Source organism: Electrona antarctica, assembly GCF_951216825.1.
Source record: "Electrona antarctica genome assembly, chromosome: 2".
NCBI lineage: Eukaryota > Metazoa > Chordata > Actinopteri > Myctophiformes > Myctophidae > Electrona > Electrona antarctica.
The window spans coordinates 52,343,548-52,363,547 of NC_136807.1; the positions used below are offsets into that span (position 1 = coordinate 52,343,548).

General features: G+C 44.1%; 1 protein-coding gene across 1 annotated transcript in view; it reads right to left on the bottom strand.

Moving 5' to 3' along the window:
- Positions 1-20,000, bottom strand: part of cttnbp2nlb (CTTNBP2 N-terminal like b) — a 420,337-nt gene that overhangs the window by 368,626 nt on the left and 31,711 nt on the right. The window contains exons 3-5 of the mRNA XM_079516520.1: positions 7,198-7,319; positions 5,573-5,687; positions 81-188 (exon numbers count right to left, since the gene is read on the bottom strand). Of these exons, the coding sequence (XP_079372646.1) occupies positions 81-188; positions 5,573-5,687; positions 7,198-7,319 (345 nt within the window). The remainder of the gene's footprint in view (positions 1-80; positions 189-5,572; positions 5,688-7,197; positions 7,320-20,000) is intronic.

Sequence of the window (20,000 nt, forward strand, 5' to 3'; positions counted from 1 at the left end):
AATACAGTACCTGCTGTAACAGTTTGTCTCTGGCCAGGAGGAGGCAGTATAGAGACATAAATCATGCGTATATATTGTACCTGCTGTAACAGCTTGTCTCTCTCGCTCTGCAGAATGCTGGTGATGTCATCACCCTGCGCCACGTCCAGGGCTCGCCGCCTCTTCTCCTCCTCCAGATCGGTGATCACCTGTAGCCACGCCCCCCACGCCAAAGAAAAACCACACCCACGCCAATGAGAACAAGGTAAGATCACAAACAGACACAGAACAAGATACATTAGTAAAATATTATTTTATTTATTTATCTAAAATACGGTAGGCATCTAAGAATAGTCATGTTGCAAATGTGATATATGGGCCTGGCCATATAGGCTCATTAGGTCCACTGGCATATAGCCTTTTGTGGCGGTTCCGGACAACCGTGTATCCGACCGACTCGAGGCCGGGCACTGCGCTCCGTGTGGTGGTGGTGTGCAATGTGTGTGTGTTGAATTTGAAGTTACATCAGATACATGTACACACACACAGAGAGACACACGCACAGAGGTGCATTTATCATTAGATATTATAGTGCTAGCATGGGTGGGTGTGTTGTTTTTGGCAGCAAATTTTGATTTTAGTTTTAGTCATAGTCTCTTGAATAGTTTTCATTTAGTTTTAGTCACATTTTAGTCACCTGGAATGTCTAGTTGACTTTTATCATAAGATTTTAGTCGACTAAATCTACAGTTGATTTAGTCGAACAAAATGTATTTTGCTGTCGTAATGACTGTTTTTACACTTGCTGAAAATAGCCAATCTTGTGAGCTTGTACATAGATCTGCTATTTTCAGCATGCAACTAATAGTAAAATAACTTATACTAGATCTCTTGTCCACTAGTCCCTTCCTAACATTTTTGTCTAGTTTTTATTTGTTGACGAAATTGTCAGTATTAGTTTTTAGTCTTTAGTCTTAGTTTTAGTCATCATAGCTTAGTTTTCATTTAGTTTCCGTTTAGTTTTCGTCAGTGAAGAAAGGTAGTCGACGAACATTTTTTGTCTTAGTTTTAGTCGACGAAAACAACACTGGTGGGTGGGTGCGTGTGTGCGTGGCACGCACGCATGCTCATGCATGCGTGCCACGATGCTTCAGACGTGGTTGAAGTGGATGCTGGGTAATGTAGGCAGGCAGACATCATCAGGACACACCCTGCAGGGCTTAATCCATTTAGACAGTTAGATTCCAACATTTGGGCCACATTTTCACGATTTTTCAAAAATAGCAGACCTACAAGCTCGTAGCGCGGCACTCGTGCCGCACTACGAGCTTGTAGGTCTGCTATTTTTCAATAGCTAAAGTATAATGTAATGCTTTAAAACACCAAAAGGGGTTCCCGCCCAAAATGTGTTAATCCATCGTTTTCTGAAAAACCCTACATGTTTCTGTGTCAGTGGTGCTCAACCTTTTCCATGTCAAGGACCCCCAGAATTATCTGTATTTAGCCCCCCATCTGAAAATATGTTGTTCCAGGGACCTCCTCCCAGAAGCAAAGATATGAGTTAAAACAACTTTGAAAGAATATATATTCAATGATTTGCGCCACATTTTCAAGATTTCTCAAAAATATAGCATGATCTACAAGCTCGTAGCGCAACAAGCTTGTAGATCTGCTATTGTTTCAATATAAAGTATAACATAATACTTAAAACACCAAAAGGGGTTCCCGCCCTGAATGGGTTAAAGAGTGGATAATACGGTATGTATGCAGCTGCCTTATCATCACAGTTCAACTGGAGGCCTTAGAGGAACATTAACCTTAGCTTTGAACCACTTTTAACCATTATTTTAAACTTTAGCTATTGGAAAATAGCAGATCCACAAGCTAACAAGCTCTGCTATTTTGTTTTAGCTCATATCTTTGCTTCTGGGAGAACAACCTGCTGGAACAACATATTTTCTGATGGGGGTCGGCGGGCTGCCAATTATACGTATAATTGAGTCCTTGACATGAAAACATTTGAGAAACCACTGAAAACTTTCAGAAAACTTTGCAACCAAATGGACCCTTATGGGTCTCTAACTCAGAGAGTGTACAAATGGAACCAAATGGACCCTTATGGGTCTCTAACTCAGAGAGTGTACAAATGGAACCAAATGGACCCTTATGGGTCTCTAACTCAGAGAGTGTACAAATGGAACCAAATGGACCCTTATGGGTCTCTAACTCAGAGAGTGTACAAATGGAACCAAATGGACCCTTATGGGTCTCTAACTCAGAGAGTGTACAAATGGAACACTGACACTGATTTTACAATACAAATTGGGCTCCCAGAGATAGAAATGCCATTAAATGGGGGGTCTGTATAGACTAATGCATGTCAAACTGGGGGGTCCTTGAAATTAAAATGCTTGAGAATCACTGCTGGGGCCGTAAAAATATTCTCTTATGGGGGGTCCCCCTGGTGGCATATTTTTTCAAACGGGGGTCCGTGGGCTAATAGAGGGTATGTGCATGCTTAAAGTGAATGGCACATTGAGTGGCAAATCGAGTGGCAAAGCAACATGCAAAGTGAGTTTAACATTGTTTAATGCCGTTTAATGCAATCAGATAGGACATTTCTGTTTGGATGTATGGGCTGTCAAGTCCAGAAAGTAGTTTTTTTTGCCACTCAGTAGGCATTCCTGCATAACTTCTGGGTTTGGTGATGATGTCAAGCGCATACCCTCTATAAGTGTCAATTTGGGGGTCCTTGACATGAAAAGGTTTGAGACTCTGAAACAGTCTGCTCTGCTCTGTAAAACCTCAGAGAGAGAGAGAGAGAGAGAGAGAGAGAGAGAGAGAGAGAGGATATGACTAATCATCACAGTTCAACTGGAGGCCTAGTGGGACTCTTAAACCATTTAGTCCTGACGTCGACATTTTAAATATGTCTTCTAAATCCTGAGAGTTTTCTGAAATACCTCATGTTTCTGTATCAGTGGTGCTCAATATTTCATGTCAAGGACCCCAAAAATGATATGTAATTGGCCGCCGACCCCCATCTGAAAAAATGTTATTCCAGGAACCCCTCAGAAGCAAAGATTTAAAGAGTTAAAACGTTCGCTGTGAAAGAATAATATATTCAAAGATTTACGCCACATTTTCACGATTTTTCAAAAATAGCAGATCTACAAGCTCTGAGCTATGAGCTTGTAGATCTGCTATTTTTCAATAGCTAAAGTATAACATGATGCTTAAAACACCAAAAGGGGTTCCCGCCTAGAATGCGTTAAAGCTCTGAGACCCAGAGAGAGGATATAATGATGACTAATCATCTTATCATCACAGCTCCTTTAGTAAGCAACGGATGACTCATATTTCATCTCAGCAGGTTCACTCCTGCTGCTTTACAGGAAACTATGAAGTTGATCCGTCCTTTTGTTCATCACATAATGGTGCATTTATCCAGATCCTTATATCCAAAGTAGGGCATTCACTTCTAGTCGTTTTTATTAGTTGACTAGTGGCCTAGTTTACTAGTCGACTAGTTGTTTAACTACCTATTATGTAACACCCCCCCCCCCCCCCCCCCTTTTCTTTTTTCTTTTTTTTTTCTTTTTTGGAAATAAATATTTGTACATTTAAAAACTGTGTACATTGGTGACTATAACTATAATCTACCTGATCTTGAGGCCTCTTTTTCTTATCAACTAGTACCAACAAGGTCGACTAGTGGATTTACTAGTCGACTAGTTGAAGAGTCGACTAGTTGCTTAATGCCCTAATCCAAAGTGCATTACATTCAACCCGCTGCGTAACTATAGCCTGGCTAATAAGCCAGACCGAATCAGCCATTGGCAAAAAAAGATAATTGCCTGCCGACAGTGTGATATTTGTCTGGCTTATTAGCCAGGCTAGCGTAACGAGACGCCAGGAGAGCTCCCGCGCAGGCTGGTCAGCGCCCCGAACAGCAAAACCCTTCCCCCCCGCCGGTGAAAACAGCCCAAAAACTGTGTTTCAGTGTTGTTGTTTTTAGCAGCAAATTTAAATTTTAGTTTTAGTCATATAGTCTCTTGAATAGTTTTCATTTAGTTTTAGCATGAGTGTGCGTCACACTCACAGAGCGCATGTCCGGGTCTGATAAGTCCCGGAAAAGATGCGCTGTGATTGGCCAGTAATCACTTGAGTGGCAGCGTGACGTAACGTGCCTTCCACACTTCTGGCGTACTTCCTCCCCCAGTGTCAATTCTTCCGCCCCTCCTTCAACACACATCGCTCCAACGAACTGCAGCGGCCAATAATGAGGCATCTATTTTTGAGTGGTGTAAACCACTCCTACAACTGGCTTTGTTAGTTTACGTGTCTGTCTGTCTGTTTGTCTGTCTGTCTGTTCGTACCAAAAAATTAGCATGGTTGCTATGGTCACCCAGTTCACACGGGTGTGATTTCATTACGTCAGACATTACGTCAGACCACAGCTGATCAGTCTATATAAGACCTTACACCACTCAGTTCACACGGGTGTGATTTTTTAAATATCTATGTCTGCTCTCTGCGACATTGGTATAAATGGTCTATTAGTATAGTAGTATGGTCTATTAGTTGCGAACGCAGTGAGCATTTACTATGAGACCCAGCAGATCATGTCTGTGTGTGTGTCTGTGTGTCTGTCCCGCTGTAACACCACCCGCCCACCACCAGAGGGCGCAGCTGTATCACACACAAAAACACACACACACATGCACACACACACACACACACTCACGCACGCACGCACACAAGCACACACACACACACACACACACAAAACTTAACTTAAAAAAAACTTAACTTACAAAAAAAACCTAACTTAAAAAAAAAACTTAAAAAGGAAAAACTTTAAAAGGAAAGAAAAACTTAAAAAAAACTTAACTTAAAAAAATACTTAACTTAAAAAAAAACCTTAAAAAGGAAAAACTGTAAAAGGAAAGAAAAACTTTAAAAAAAACTTAACTTAAAAAAATACTTAACTTAAAAAAAAAACTTAAAAAGGAAAAACTTTAAAAGGAAAGAAAAACTTAAAAAAAAACTTAACTTAAAAAAAAAACTTAAAAAGGAAAAACTTTAAAAGGAAAGAAAAACTTAAAAAAAACTTAACTTAAAAAAAAAACTTAAACACAAAAAAAGAGAACTTAAAAAAAACCTTACAAAATTACGTAATTTATTCTAATTGTTGTTTTTGCAATTTACGAGCTGCGTTCGCTTCTCGCGTTCGCGCGTCTTACTTGTATAGTGACTGTGGTTTTCAACCCTTTTCATATCAAGTCCCATTATGTATTGGGTATTTGAGCCACGGACCACCATCTGATGACATTTAGCCTCTCAGATCCCAAACTATTAAACTAGCGAATATTTTGTTGTCGTTGCCGACAATATTTTGTCCACAATTCCATGCTGTATTGATGTTGGTATACCATTAGGAGAGATAACAGGCAAACGTTGAATTGTGTAGACTTCTTGTAAATGAAGCAATGCAGATGTGTAACAATAGTTGAACTCTTGAGAGCGTAAAATGAAACCAAATGGACCCGCAAGTAGTATGCTATAGTAGCATGGTCTCTCCTCTCCTTACCCGCCTGTGTCTGCTCTCTGCGGCCGTTAGCTGTCCCATCATCCTCTCCTGCATCCTCTTGCAGTGCGCCATGACCAGCTTGAGCACCGCCAGCGGGTTGGGCCCCTGGGTGGTGCTGTTTCACCATTAAAACACATTTAAATGACCATTAATACACACTATAGGTCAGAGGGTTGGGCCCCTGGGTGGCGCTGTTTCACCATTAAAACACATTTAAATGACCATTAATACACACTATAGGTCAGAGGGTTTGGGTGGCGCTGTTTCACCGTTAAACACATTTAAATTATGATTAATACACAGACCAGAGGGTTGGGTCCCTGGGTGGCGCTGTTTCACCATTAAAACATGAAAAATGGGTTACAAAATCGTGGGATAAAAATGTAAGAAAAAAAAAAACACATTTAAATGACCATTCATTTTCACACAGATGATTTAATTATGTGTTTTTGTGTTTGCTTTTTCGTAATCACAAACTGCAAAGGGCAGATACTGTATGACAAATGACTTACACAAATAAATCACTGACACATTTCATCATTTCTGAGCGGTGCCGGTGGGCACACCTCTCCGTCATGTAGCTTTGTGTGTCCCTATGTCTGTTTAGCCCATTCTCAGGGCGGGAACCCCTTTTGGTGTTTAAAGCATTATGTTATACTTTGGCTATTGGAAAATAGCAGATCTACAAGCTTGTACAGTAGGTCTGCTATTTTTGAAAAATCGTGAAAATGTGGCGCAAATCTTTGAATATATTTTCTTTCAGAGCGAACGTTTTTATTAACTCAAATATTTGCTTCTGGGGAGGTCCCTGGAACAACATATTTTCAGATGGGGGTCGGTGGCCAATTACATATCATTTTTGGGGTCCTTGACATGATATATTGAGCACCACTGATACAGAAACACGAGGTTTTTCAGATTTTTTTTTTTTTAAATTTCGACGTCAGGCCTAAATGGGTTCGAGTACCAACTAGAGATGCATGCTATAATCGGTAGCCAATAGGAATCGGCCATATCGGTATCGGAACGGTCTCAAAATAATACAGATTATTTAATCAGTTTTCACCAACAAAACAAATAAATTAAATAAAAAATGTAAACATGCATCAATAAATCAACAGTTTCTAGTACCTCTAGTCTAGAACAAAGGCCAAATCAAATACTGCACGTAGGGTGGTGCGTGTGTATGATGTCACAATGGTGACAGTGCGTCTGAGCATAGACATGGTGACGCCCCGCCCGCCTCTGATTGGCCTACCCAGAGCCATAGAGTATAGACAGAGTTACGCAAACTCCGTTCACTTCATGGGGCTTCAGTCCAATGGCGGCTCTCCTACATAGACTTCTATTGGTTTGTCCCCATAGGCAGGCGGGGCGTTACCATGTGCCTCAGCCATGCCTATGCTCGGACGCAAACGAGATTCACGCGGTGCGCGTGTATGATGTCATAATGGTGCGACGGACAGTCCTACCCGGGGTGGTGCGCGTGTATGATGTCATAATGGTGCGACGGACGGTCCTACCCGGGGTGGTGCGCGTGTATGATGTCATAATGGTGCGACGGACGGTCCTACCCGGGGTGGTGCGCGAGTATGATGTCATAATGGTGCGACGGACAGACCTACCCGTGGTGGTGCGCGTGCGGTTGGCGTTCCTCCACCGCGCTGTCGCGCTGCAGAGCCAGGAAGGGGTCGCTGAGGTCGTACTGACCGTAACGCTCCTGGACGAACGCATCCCTGTGCTGAGCCTGAGAGACGGAGACACACGCACGCACACACACACACGCACGCACAGACACACATGCACGCACAGACACAGACACAGACATACACACACAGTATTGTTACAGTCGTGAAATACGAGTCTGAACTGTGTAACTTCCATTATGGGACTTACAGTCCCGTAAGGCAGTGATCCTCAACATTTTTCATGACAAGGACCCTCACATTGACATGTTGGCCACGGTATATAAGGGTCCATTTGGTTCCATGTGAACACTCTCAGAGGTACAGGCCTGTTATGGTCATTCAGGGCTATAGCTCTTAATGTGTTTATGCAGTATTTGTCCGCTCATTTTGTACGTCTGTGGCAACACTTAAATGTTTACCAAAAAAAAAAACATCCACCACAAGCCAGCATGCAGATGATGACCTCTCACTCCCACCCGGTTGTTAAACGGCGTTCAGCAGGCGATCATCACCCCTCACACCCGTCCACCGTGCCCCCAGGGAGGGGAGGGAGGGGAGGGAGGGGTTAACATCTGCAGGCGCGACCCCCCAGGGACCCCCCCCCCCCCCCCCCCTCTCCTCCTCGCCTCTTTGTGTTTGGGTTGGGGAGGGGGGACGACACACCATCTGCTCTTTGCATAAACATGGCCTATTAGAACATCAATTCACACATTAGACGCACGCACGCACGCACGCACGCACGCACGCACGCACGCACGCACGCACGCACGCACGCACAATTCACACATTAGACACGGACAGACATGTTAGCAGCAGCTGGTCTGAACATGGAGCACGCACGCATGAAGATGCTGCCAACAACAGCTTCATCTTGAGTATACGTTCTGTGACCTGTGACCTCCATAGGTCTCCAGTTTGTCTCCAGTTTGAGACCAACTACTAGAAGGTAATGCTGTGTCGTGTACTGCAGGGGTTCTCAACGTTTTTGGCCGGGGACCCCCGAAAATGCTTTGGCAACGTCTCGGGACCCCCGCCCCGCCCCCTCCCGACCCCCAATATAAATTGACTGCTACAATAACCTTAACCCATTTTGGGCGGGAACCCCTTTTGGTGTTTTAAGCATTGTTATAATTTAGCTATTGAAAAATAGCAGATCTACAAGCTCATAGCGCGCCACCGAGTGGCGCGCTACGAGCTTGTAGGTCTGCTATTTTTGAAAAATCGTAAAAAAAAAATTAAAAAACAAAATCTTTTTTTTTTTTTTTTTTTATAATTTGGGGACCCCCTAAAATAATTTGGCGACCCCCCCGAGGGGTCGCGACCCACGGGTTGAGAACCCCTGGTGTACTGCACCTAGTCTCCAGTTTGCTCAGAGAAGGAGACTATATTTATTTGCCCGCTGCAGATAAAACAGTGATTGAGGAAGTCGGTATATAGAAACCCAGACGTCGGTATGAGAGATAGCCACCGTGACTCACGGACTTATCAAACCGCAGTGTCTGCATCGTGGGTGTGTGTGTGTGTGTGTGTGTGTGTGCGTGTGTGTGCGTGTGTGTGTGTGTGTGTGTGTGTGTGTGTGTGTGTGTGTGTGTGTGTGTGTGTGTGTGTGTGCGTGTGTGTGTGTGCGCGTTTTAAGGTGAATCAAAGCGCGACAGCTAAATGTCTGTAGACGCACAGTACAGCTCAAGACCCACTTCTACACTCTTGCTTTTAATTGATCTTTACATTTTTTTTGTTATTCATGTCCTCACTGTATTGCATTACTGCTATTATTGTCTCCACCAGGCCGAAGGCATGGGGGGAGAGTATGTTTTGCACTCCGTCCGTCCGTCCGTCTGTGATCAGCTAATCTCCGGCACCGTTAACCCGGTCGATGCCAAATTTTGCACACACACTCCCTGGATGCCAACGATGAACCTCTGCCCCAAAATTTCCAGAACGGCCTGTTATAGCGCCACCAGGAGGCTGCTTTGTGCAAAACAAGTTTTTGGACAGTACACCTACAGATTTTGTCCAAACATCACGCAAATTGGTACACAGTCTCTCTAGAGCCATTCAACGAAACGGGTCTTTCAGGTTTCTCAGACTCCATCCTGATTGGCTAAGATTGGCTTCCAAAGCGTGCTCAGTTTCAAACAAAATGCTGCAAATCATGAACACATCGTGTGATTTCCGTGAAATTGTGCACGCACATTCCCACTACTAGGCCGAGGAAGAAATGCCACATGAACATTTTCAACTCAGCCTCATGGTGGCGCTATAACTTTGTATGCCAACTCCCTAGAGGCCAAGGAAAAACCTTTGCCTGGAATTTTTCACATCTGCTCTTTATAGCGCCACCAGGAGGCCGATATTAGAAAAACACATTTTCTAATACTACTCCTTCAGATTTTATCCAAATTTCACGCAAATCGGTACACATGCTCTCCATAGTCATGTTTGTTTGATTTCTCATAATCCACCCTCATTGGCTACGATTGGCTTCTAAACTTTTCAGGAGTAGCCCGCTTTGTACCCGTTTTGTACAAATCGTGCATGCATATTCCCACTAGGCTTTGGAAGAAATGCCACTTGACAGTTTTCAAATCAGCCTCATGGTGGCGCTACAACAGGCCAAGCCACGTCACACACACGCACGCATGTACGCACGCGCACACACACGTTTATATTGCTCCTAAACATTTTTCCAAACATCACACTCACACTCCTATCCTCCTGGTGGAGACCTGTGCCCAGAAGGGCACTTTTTCTAGTTTTTAATGTGTTATGCCTTGCTTTTCTTTTCTTTCTTTCTCCATTGCTCTGTAAAGCACTTTGAGCTGCATGTCCTGTCATGAAAGGTGCTATACAAATAAAGTTGTATTATTTATTATTCTTATTCTTATTCTTATTCTTATTATTCTTATTATTATTATTATTATTATTATTATTATTATTATTATTATTATTATTATTATTAATTATGGCGTTTAAAGGTTTCATGACATTAATTTTCATTAATTTTTAATTTTCTTTTAGGTTTTTATGACCTCAATTACACCCACACAACCTGAACTTTGAACATTGTGGCCTGGGGTTTTCTCTGTGTGTTCTGAAGCCTTTTGAGCTGCAATGAAAACAGCCAAACGGGCCTCAGCAGTTACATCTGCTGGCAAATTATGTCATATATGGGATTTGTGGACTCTCACATAACAGTCCACAGGAAAATCTGAGCCAAAAAAAATCCCCAGACCACAGAAAAGTTCAGTTCGGTTTTTGGGTGCAATTGAGCTCAGAAAAAAAAATAATAATAAATAAAAAAAGAATTATGTCACGATCCCATTAAAAAATGCACTGGCCGATAATTTATATTGTTGTCTTTGCAGCTGTGGCCTTGTAACTTAGGTCACATGTTGAGTTTCGTCCTACGGCTAAAACTGCTGTAGAATCCCTTTTGCACTTCCCCTGAAACCAAACCAACGAGGACACTTTGTTTTCCCGTTGCCTCATTGTGTCTAGTTAAACATTAGTTAGTCGTGTCAGTGGAGGGTGTGTAAATTAAAAGGACTCTTTGTTTGGTGTCTTCTCTCTTATCTGCATCCACGGTGTGGTTAGTGTGTGGGAGAGAGGAGTTCAGGACACTGCTTTACTTTTTACGTTTCCTCGATTTTTTATGGGCTGTTATGTTTTCTATTTTTTTTTTTATGATGTTTTATTGGGTTTTTTCCATTTTTTTAAATACAAGACATACAAGGAACATAGTACACAAAAACAAAACAAAACAAAAAAACAACGACAATAACACATACCCACCCACCCACCCACCCGCTACCCCTGAGGGGAGAATAGACTGTATAATAGACAATAATGAACAATACTTATAAAGAATAATAGGGCTTGCAAACCTCGCACCTTTGGTATGCTAATTCGGGGGGTGTGCCATTTTGGCTGTGATGAGTCACTACTATACCTGGCCAACGGATAGGCATACATTGGTGGAAAAAGTACTCAGTTGTTTTACTTAAGTAAAAGTACCAATACTGCAATTTAGAACTACTCCGTTACAAGTAAAAGTATGGAATTTAAAATGTACTTGAGTAAAAGTACAAAAGTATCGGCATCAAAATGTACATAAAGTACTAAAAGTAAAAGTACTCATATTGCAGGGCCAGCAGACCACCATGGCCCATCACCATTACTTTTTTTAACCGATATTGATAACATCCTGCTTCTCAAGACCGATGCCGATAACTGATAATACATTCAAATATATATAAAAAATTATAAAGATATAGGCTATTTGTAAATGTATATTAATCTGTGTAGTATTAGCACACCTGACGGTAACAAATACTAGTAGTGGGCAAAGATGGATTTAACATAGCTTTGACTTAACCAAATACAGTATATCATTATTCATTATCATGACTATTAAAACAAAACCCAGAATAGTTCTGACTGAATGAACATATTTATTATTTCAAGTCCTATGACACTGTTTCCCCCCCAAGCAGAACTAAAAACCTATGGGTGCTTTGTCACTTGTCAAGAAAATAAAATGGACAATAAAAATATAGTATAGCCTACCCTAATTATACTAGGGACTTTCTGAGAAGGGCACTTCTCATTGAGGTTTTTACACACTAAAAACACGAGTGTTCATTTAACTCTGACTCAGAGTTAAATTAACTACTGAGGTTACTGAGAGTGTACGGGAGAGGTGCGCGAACGCATCCGCGATGTATTGTGATGACCAGCTGTTGTAAATCACAGATGAAGAAGAGAGCAAGAGACTCCGAATCAAATCTCCGCTTTGAAATTGTTCTTAAGAAATAATGACTTTATGACTCTCAGAGTCTCAGTCACTCGATCTGTCCCAGACTAGTCGCTGTCCCAGTCAGACTCAGAAAGAAGCAGAAAGCTAACGCATGAAGCTTAGCTAACAGGTAACATTGCCTGGAAGGCTGGAATGCCTTCAGAGGAAAATCAACAGCAAACGCATCGATTATGTCACATCACCACATCGATGCAGAATCGTGTGTGTGTGTGTGTGTGTGTGTGTGTGTGTGTGTGTGTGTGTGTGTGTGTGTGTGTGTGTGTGTGTGTGTGTGTGTGTGTGTGTGTGTGTGTGTGTGTGTGTGTGTGTGTGTAAAGTAAAACAACTCTATGGTAACACACAGCTAGATAAAAGAGGCGCGATGCATGTTGACAATGTTTACAACTTACTAGATGAGTGGAGTTGTGCACGACGCACATGGACATATTATATCCTTATGGAAGAAGGGAGATGGGGAAACACCACAAGAGAGATCATCAGGCAAACTGCAAACATGTGTTCTCTCTGCAGTAAATAAATAGAGGTTTTATGTTGCAGGCTAGTTTGTTGTGTTAGCCACCTAATATAGCCGAGCTTGACTCTCATTGACTGTCGCCGTCGGTCGGAGATATTAAATAATGAAATGACCGAGGTGGTGGTTTGACAGACAGATGGAGCAGCAGGTAAGAAACGGGTCGCCGATCTACTCACAGACGCGTGTGTGAGATATATGAGAGACAGAGAGAGACAGAGAGAGGGAGAGAATAGTTATATATCCATAATATAGCGCGAGAGAGAGAGAGTCACACTCAGGCGGCAGTGAGATGAATGCGCCGGTGAAACGTTGTTAGTCCATTATTTATTTTATCCCCTTTATTCTGACCTTGTTTATGGTGAGAAGCCTACTTGTTGTATTTCACACAACAGTAGGCTACTCAAGTAGGCTTAATAAATCCCATTTTGGCGAACTGAAAGAGCTCTAGCACCGTGCACTAGACACCAACTTTATACACTTGATGCAGATCTAATATGTAGTAGGGCTTGTAGGCCATCACAATCACAATGGTGCCGGTAGGCGTGACAGCCTACTGTGACATCAGCCTTGCATTCCCTATTGGGGGGAAAAAAACAACTTGTAGGCAAGAGATGACCATATAAAAGAAGCTATTAAAGAAGCTAAAAGTTATTTTTTTCTATTGGCTGTTGCAGTTTCATGGCTGCCAGTTCCCACCTGATGTTGTGTGGGAGTTCAGACTGGTCCAGCCCGTGCTGAATAACTACCAGCTTGCATAAGGTCTTCAGGCTAGGACTCATGTCTAAGACATACAGGTCATCATGGACTGTAGTGGATGACGATGCTTGTCTTCCAAAGAGGATGATACGATCTCCCACCATGCCACAGAATAGCATGCGCCTACTTATAGATATATGCGTTTTCAAAAATGGAACATTCCCTTTGGCCTCAACCTTCTTCCAGGTGAAGGTTGCTGGACTGAATTTACACAAATCATTGAAGTCGTTATCTCCCCTGCCAAATATGTACAGCTCTCCATTGTAGGTAAAAGCTGAATCACCGTAACGATCTTCTGGTACAAGCTGTGCAGAAGGCGTGTTCATCCAGAGGTTGGCCTCTGTGTCAAACACGCGGATGGGGTTGTTGTAGAAGCCACCGCCGTCCCCATAGCCCCCGAATACAAACATCTTTGTCCCGATGATAGTGGCAGAGTGACGTCCTGTAGCAGGAGGTGCAGTTCCTCTGGTGTTAATCATTGTGCTGGTGTCCAACTTGTAGATGTTAGTGTGTCAGTACAATAATCCCACCCTCCATAGATAAACATGACCTTCCCAACGATACAGGCTGAGTAGTCGTACACCCCCTCTGGAACAGTCCCAGAAACCTTTGGTGTGAGCATTCTGTGGTCGTCGACATCAAATGCATAAAGCACCGTGCTGCAGTTAAATGTGTCAGTAATTCCCCCCCAGATGTAGATGAAAGGGTCGATCAGCACAGCTGTGCGGCTGGTGTACATGGGGCGAACCTCAAGGGGGCATTGGCCTCTTCCAGGTGTCTTTGGGGGTAACTTGATCCAGCATAAAGACACTGTGTTGAAGACATGCACTTCAGTCCGACGCTCGGACTCGATAAAGTCTCCTCTAAAGCAGTACACTTTGTGGACCACTGCTACAGCAGCATCATACGCTGTCTCTTGAAGCCCTTTTAGGTGCACCGTCCAACGAAGCATTTCACACAGTAATGTATAGGTTTCTCCCTGTTATAAAATAATGCAGTGCTGAATACTTTGAATGAATGACTTGAAGGAATGCAATCCTACTGTGTGGGTCAGCATTTATATAGGTTAGCGGGCCTATGTGTGACGTAGACATGATGTCACATGTAGGCCAAGTTGGTGTGTCGTACGTAGATGCCTGACGTCATAGACTGACCTGCTACTACTCTGACAACAACTGCTACAGTGTAGAGATGCATTCCGATCCAATATAATATCGGTATCGGGCCCCAATATGGCTTAATTCACGTGTCAGAGATTGACTATCACGTCACCGATCCATGTTCAGATCCATGGGGGGTTAAAACACACACCTGCTAGTTTACTTTTAACACGATGCACGCCAAAACGCCTCGCAACCCGTCAGATGACGGGTTAAGATTTAACCCCGGAGGTGGCCATACCCGTCAGATGGCGTGTAGTCAGGGTTATATGATCAATACCAAGCAGCCGAAGCTCAACACTAACCTTCTGTGCTGCCCAGACACGCACACGCACACACACACACACACACACACACACACACACACACACACACACACACACACACACACACACACACACACACACACACACACACACACACACAGTGATGTGAGAGACGACTAATTCTCTCTCTCTCTCTCTCTTATCTGTTATTGTGTTGTCCTTGGCTGAGTGCTCTCTCCATGAATACAGTAAGACTAGCTAATGTTTTGCTAATGAGTGACTAATGCATGGCTGTGCATACTGTACACCCTGCATGGCCTATAATGACTCGTTAGAGGATGTCAATATTCATGCATTTTTTAAATAAAATAAAATAAAATTACTTAACATCCTTCTAAAAGCATGCAGACGGAGAGATCAAACATGAAAGTGGCATAGATTTAGCAGCACGGCTCGGGAATGACATCACACTCAGGCGCGCGTGCAAACACAGGACCATGCACGCAGGCATGCAGGCACGCACGCAGGCAGGCAGGCAGGCAGGCAGGCACGCACACACGCACACACACACACACACACACACGCACTTGCACGGGGATTAATATGAAAGCAAACCTGTTTCCCATTACAGCAAGCTCAATAATTCTTTCTCATAGTGTCAGGTTGCATGCGGTGAGTTTATGCCACATCACGCGCTGAGACAGTATTTCATCAGGTGTGTCACCTGTGGCACATTTCACGATGTCAATAGCAGCTAAAGCTCCCGAGAACATTCCACACAGTCTTGGCCAGTGGAGTGTAACAACAACCAGATGAGCTTCTGTGTATACGCGTGATTATAAATAATCTGTACCGTACACTGGGCTGTCAAGAACAATATGTGGTGAGAAAACAAAGAGAGATAAACAGCATGTATAAAAACCAGAAGGCGTGACAACGAACACAAGTGGAACACGTTGCAAAACGTCTGCGGAGGAGAAACCCACTGGCTTTACTCTGAAGACTGCCTATATTAACCACTGAAATCCTCTGCAAACACCCCTTTTGCAACCAGAGACCCAAGACACAAGAAATAAAACACTTTCCTGTTGTTTGTATGTGTGTAATATGTTTTTAATATATATATATATTTTAGTCGTGGCACCATGTTCATGTTCCGAGCAATTTTCGGTCCTACTCTCACCTATATGGTCTTGAAGTGTGGGTCATGACTGAAAGAATAAGGCCGCGAATGGTCACCTCACCACCGAAAATCCAGACTATGAATGAGCCCTTAGAGATAGAGTGAGAAGTTCAGTCACACGAGAGAGACTCGGAGTAGAGTCGCTGCTTCTTCGCCTGGAAAGGAGCCAGCTTAAGTGGTTCGGGCATCTAGTTAGGATGCCTCTCGGGCGTCTCCCTAGGGAGGTGCTCGATGCATGTCCCACCCCGGGGCAGACCAAGGCGCAGTTGGAGGAAACACATCGACGCACTGGCCTTGGAACGTCTCGGGATCCCCCAGGAGGAAGTCTGGAACACTCTGGTGGAGCTGTTGCCCCCGCTACCCGACTACGGATAAGCAGTTGAAGATGGATAGATGGATGGATGGATGGCACCATGTTCATGACCAAAATCCTGTCCATGACCAAAATCCTGACCAAAATCCTGTCACAGCTAATGGTGGCGCTTACTTCTGTAAAGCCAGCTAGCTTAGTGCATTACAGCTAATGGTGGCGCTTACTTCTGTAAAGCCAGCTAGCTTAGTGCATTACAGCTAATGGTGACGCTTACTTCTGTAAAGCCAGCTATAGCTTAGTGCATTACAGCTAATGGTGACGCTTACTTCTGTAAAGCCAGCTAGCTTAGTGCATTACAGCTAATGGTGACGCTTACTTCTGTAAAGCCAGCTAGCTTAGTGCATTACAGCTAATGGTGATGCTTACTTCTGTAAAGCCAGCTAGCTTAGTGCATTACAGCTAATGGTGGCGCTTACTTCTGTAAAGCCAGCTAGCTTAGTGCATTACAGCTAATGGTGACGCTTACTTCTGTAAAGCCAGCTAGCTTAGTGCATTACAGCTAATGGTGACGCTTACTTCTGTAAAGCCAGCTAGCTTAGTGCATTACAGCTAATGGTGGCGCTTACTTCTGTAAAGCCAGTTAGCTTAGTGCATTACAGCTAATGGTGACGCTTACTTCTGTAAAGCCAGCTAGCTTAGTGCATTACAGCTAATGGTGACGCTTACTTCTGTAAAGCCAGCTAGCTTAGTGCATTACAGCTAATGGTGACGCTTACTTCTGTAAAGCCAGCTAGCTTAGTGCATTACAGCTAATGGTGGCGCTTACTTCTGTAAAGCCAGCTAGCTTAGTGCATTACAGCTAATGGTGGCGCTTACTTCTGTAAAGCCAGCTAGCTTAGTGCATTACAGCTAATGGTGGCGCTTACTTCTGTAAAGCCAGCTAGCTTAGTGCATTACAGCTAATGGTGGCGCTTACTTCTGTAAAGCCAGCTAGCTTAGTGCATTACAGCTAATGGTGATGCTTACTTCTGTAACGCCAGCTAGCTTAGTGCATTACAGCTAATGGTGACGCTTACTTCTGTAAAGCCAGCTAGCTTAGTGCATTACAGCTAATGGTGGCGCTTACTTCTGTAAAGCCAGCTAGCTTAGTGCATTACAGCTAATGGTGACGCTTACTTCTGTAAAGCCAGCTAGCTTAGTGCATTACAGCTAATGGTGACGCTTACTTCTGTAAAGCCAGCTAGCTTAGTGCATTACAGCTAATGGTGACGCTTACTTCTGTAAAGCCAGCTAGCTTAGTGCATTACAGCTAATGGTGGCGCTTACTTCTGTAAAGCCAGCTAGCTTAGTGCATTACAGCTAATGGTGACGCTTACTTCTGTAAAGCCAGCTAGCTTAGTGCATTACAGCTAATGGTGGCGCTTACTTCTGTAAAGCCAGCTAGCTTAGTGCATTACAGCTAATGGTGGCGCTTACTTCTGTAAAGCCAGCTAGCTTAGTGCATTACAGCTAATGGTGGCGCTTACTTCTGTAAAGCCAGCTATAGCTTAGCCATCCTGTTCATTACAGTCCTCCTGAGGGAGCGGACTAAACCCACGGTCGCTCACGCTATAAACAGGGACGTCCAGAGAGGGGTAGAGAGGCAGGGGCTGAAGTCCCGTTAAGAGGGCACTTTTGGACAAAAAGAGCGAAGATAGCTGATCTACAAGCTCTCAACGCGTCGCGCTGCGACGCGTTGAGAGCTTGTAGATCAGCTATTTTCGGGGCGCAACCCCAGCACTCTTTATCTAGTGGAGATGCGGCGTTATACGGCATGGATTTCTAAACAAATGTGTTCAACACCAAAATACTGTGTTCAAGTTCAGGAGACTTCGGGGGGGAAAAAGCAATTCTCCTGAATGCATGCCTTCCAGTATGGCATGGAAAGTAGTGGCATTTGCATTCTTTCACTATATAAGTAAACGCTGCACTCGTGGTCTGGAGAGGGCAGTTGTTTTACACACGGGTAAAAGGGCAGGGGCTGAAGCCCCCTTTGATGTCTATGTGTGCACATACCTGACGCTAAATGCCATACCTCGCGCTCAGCTGGGCTTTAGGCACCCAGACCATGCAAAATGCCATACCTCGCGCTCAGCTGGGCTTAGGCACGCAGACTAAATGCCGGGATGGATGGATGGACGGCGGTGGAACTGATGCTACTGCTATTATTCCCAAATGGTAATTTTAGCGGTATTTGGAAAGTTCTGCCCTGTTGGCAGAGAGAGAGACTGAGAGAAATGAGAGAGAAATAAATAGAACAAACAAACAAAAAGACGGAGATCGACCTGCACTGCTCATTCAGACAGGAATGGTCTCAGAGAGAGAGAGAGAGAGAGAGAGAGAGAGAGAGAGAGAGAGAGCTGCCAGCTAGATACTGATAGATGAATGGAATTCTGAAGACTTGATTGACAGGAAAATGACCTACATTTTGTGGCGCGTGCGTGTGTGCGTGTGTGCGTCCGCGCATGTATGTGTGTGTACGCACGTGTGTGTGTGTGTGTGTGTGTGTGTGTGTGTGTGTGTGTGTGTGTACGCACGTGTGTGTGTGTGTGTGTGTGTGTGTGCGTGTGCGTGTGCGTGTGCGTGTGCGTGCGTGCGTGCGTGCGTGCGTGCGTGCGTGCGTGCGTGCGTGCGTGCGTGCGTGCGTGCCTGCGTGCGACCTGTGCGTGCGACCCTTGCGTGCGACCCGTGCCTGCGTGCGTGCATTAGGAGGGGTGGTTATCAAAGCAGCGTGACCCTCCCTCTCATTAAAAAGTCTCTCTCCGTTCCTCATCCATTGTGTTAGACTCAAATCCCTCAAAACCCATTTAGACCCGAGTGCCGATTCTGCTAATGTCTTCTGAATCCTAACGGTTTTCAGGAAAAACGTATGTCATGTCAGTGGTGCTCTTTTCATGTCAAGGACCCCCGAACTTAAAGATGGAGTGCCGTGATTTTTTTCCACCCTAAAACATGATCATATGGTCTCATTGTTATATAAGAAGGTATAATTAGTTTTACCCCGCCCACCAGTTCATTACGTATGCCTGGTTTGCCTGGTGGGTGGTGATCCACCTGAACTGAAGCCACACCCACAGCTGTAGTTGTATGATGAAGGGGCAAGGGCTAGGGGAGGGGCTGATAGTTTGATGTCACTATATTACTGTTTATTTAATTGGCCGGTTTGACTGTCAAGGGTTCAGCCTCCAGGAAGAAACCCTAAATACAAAGTTAATACATACCATTGCACATAAAAAACGATTCCAGGGTGTGTAATGAAGTACTGTCACCTCATAGACACATGAAAAACTGGAAAAATACAACATTTTTGTGCCATGTATTTTTGGTCGCCTACTAATATTACTATTACTATTACAACTCGAACCGGCACCGAGTCGGGCTCTGGTGGTCGTCGCAACGTTCGGTGCGGTGACGCGCTTGGCTCGCATGGCGGTGCCTCGCGTGGCTCGAGGCCACCAGAGACGGCGCGCCTCCGTCATGGTCGCAAAACTTTACTATATCTGCAAAAAGTTGTTTGCGGTTGACACTCAATGAGCCCCTGAGACAGTGATACCTCTGCTCTGACCCATTTCTTTATCCACAGACAAGCTGTCAGAAAACCATGGCCACTGCTATATGCTCTATACCAGCGGTTCCCAAAGTGGGGTCCGCGGACCCCTAGGGGTACGCGACGCATAGCCAGGGGGTACCCGA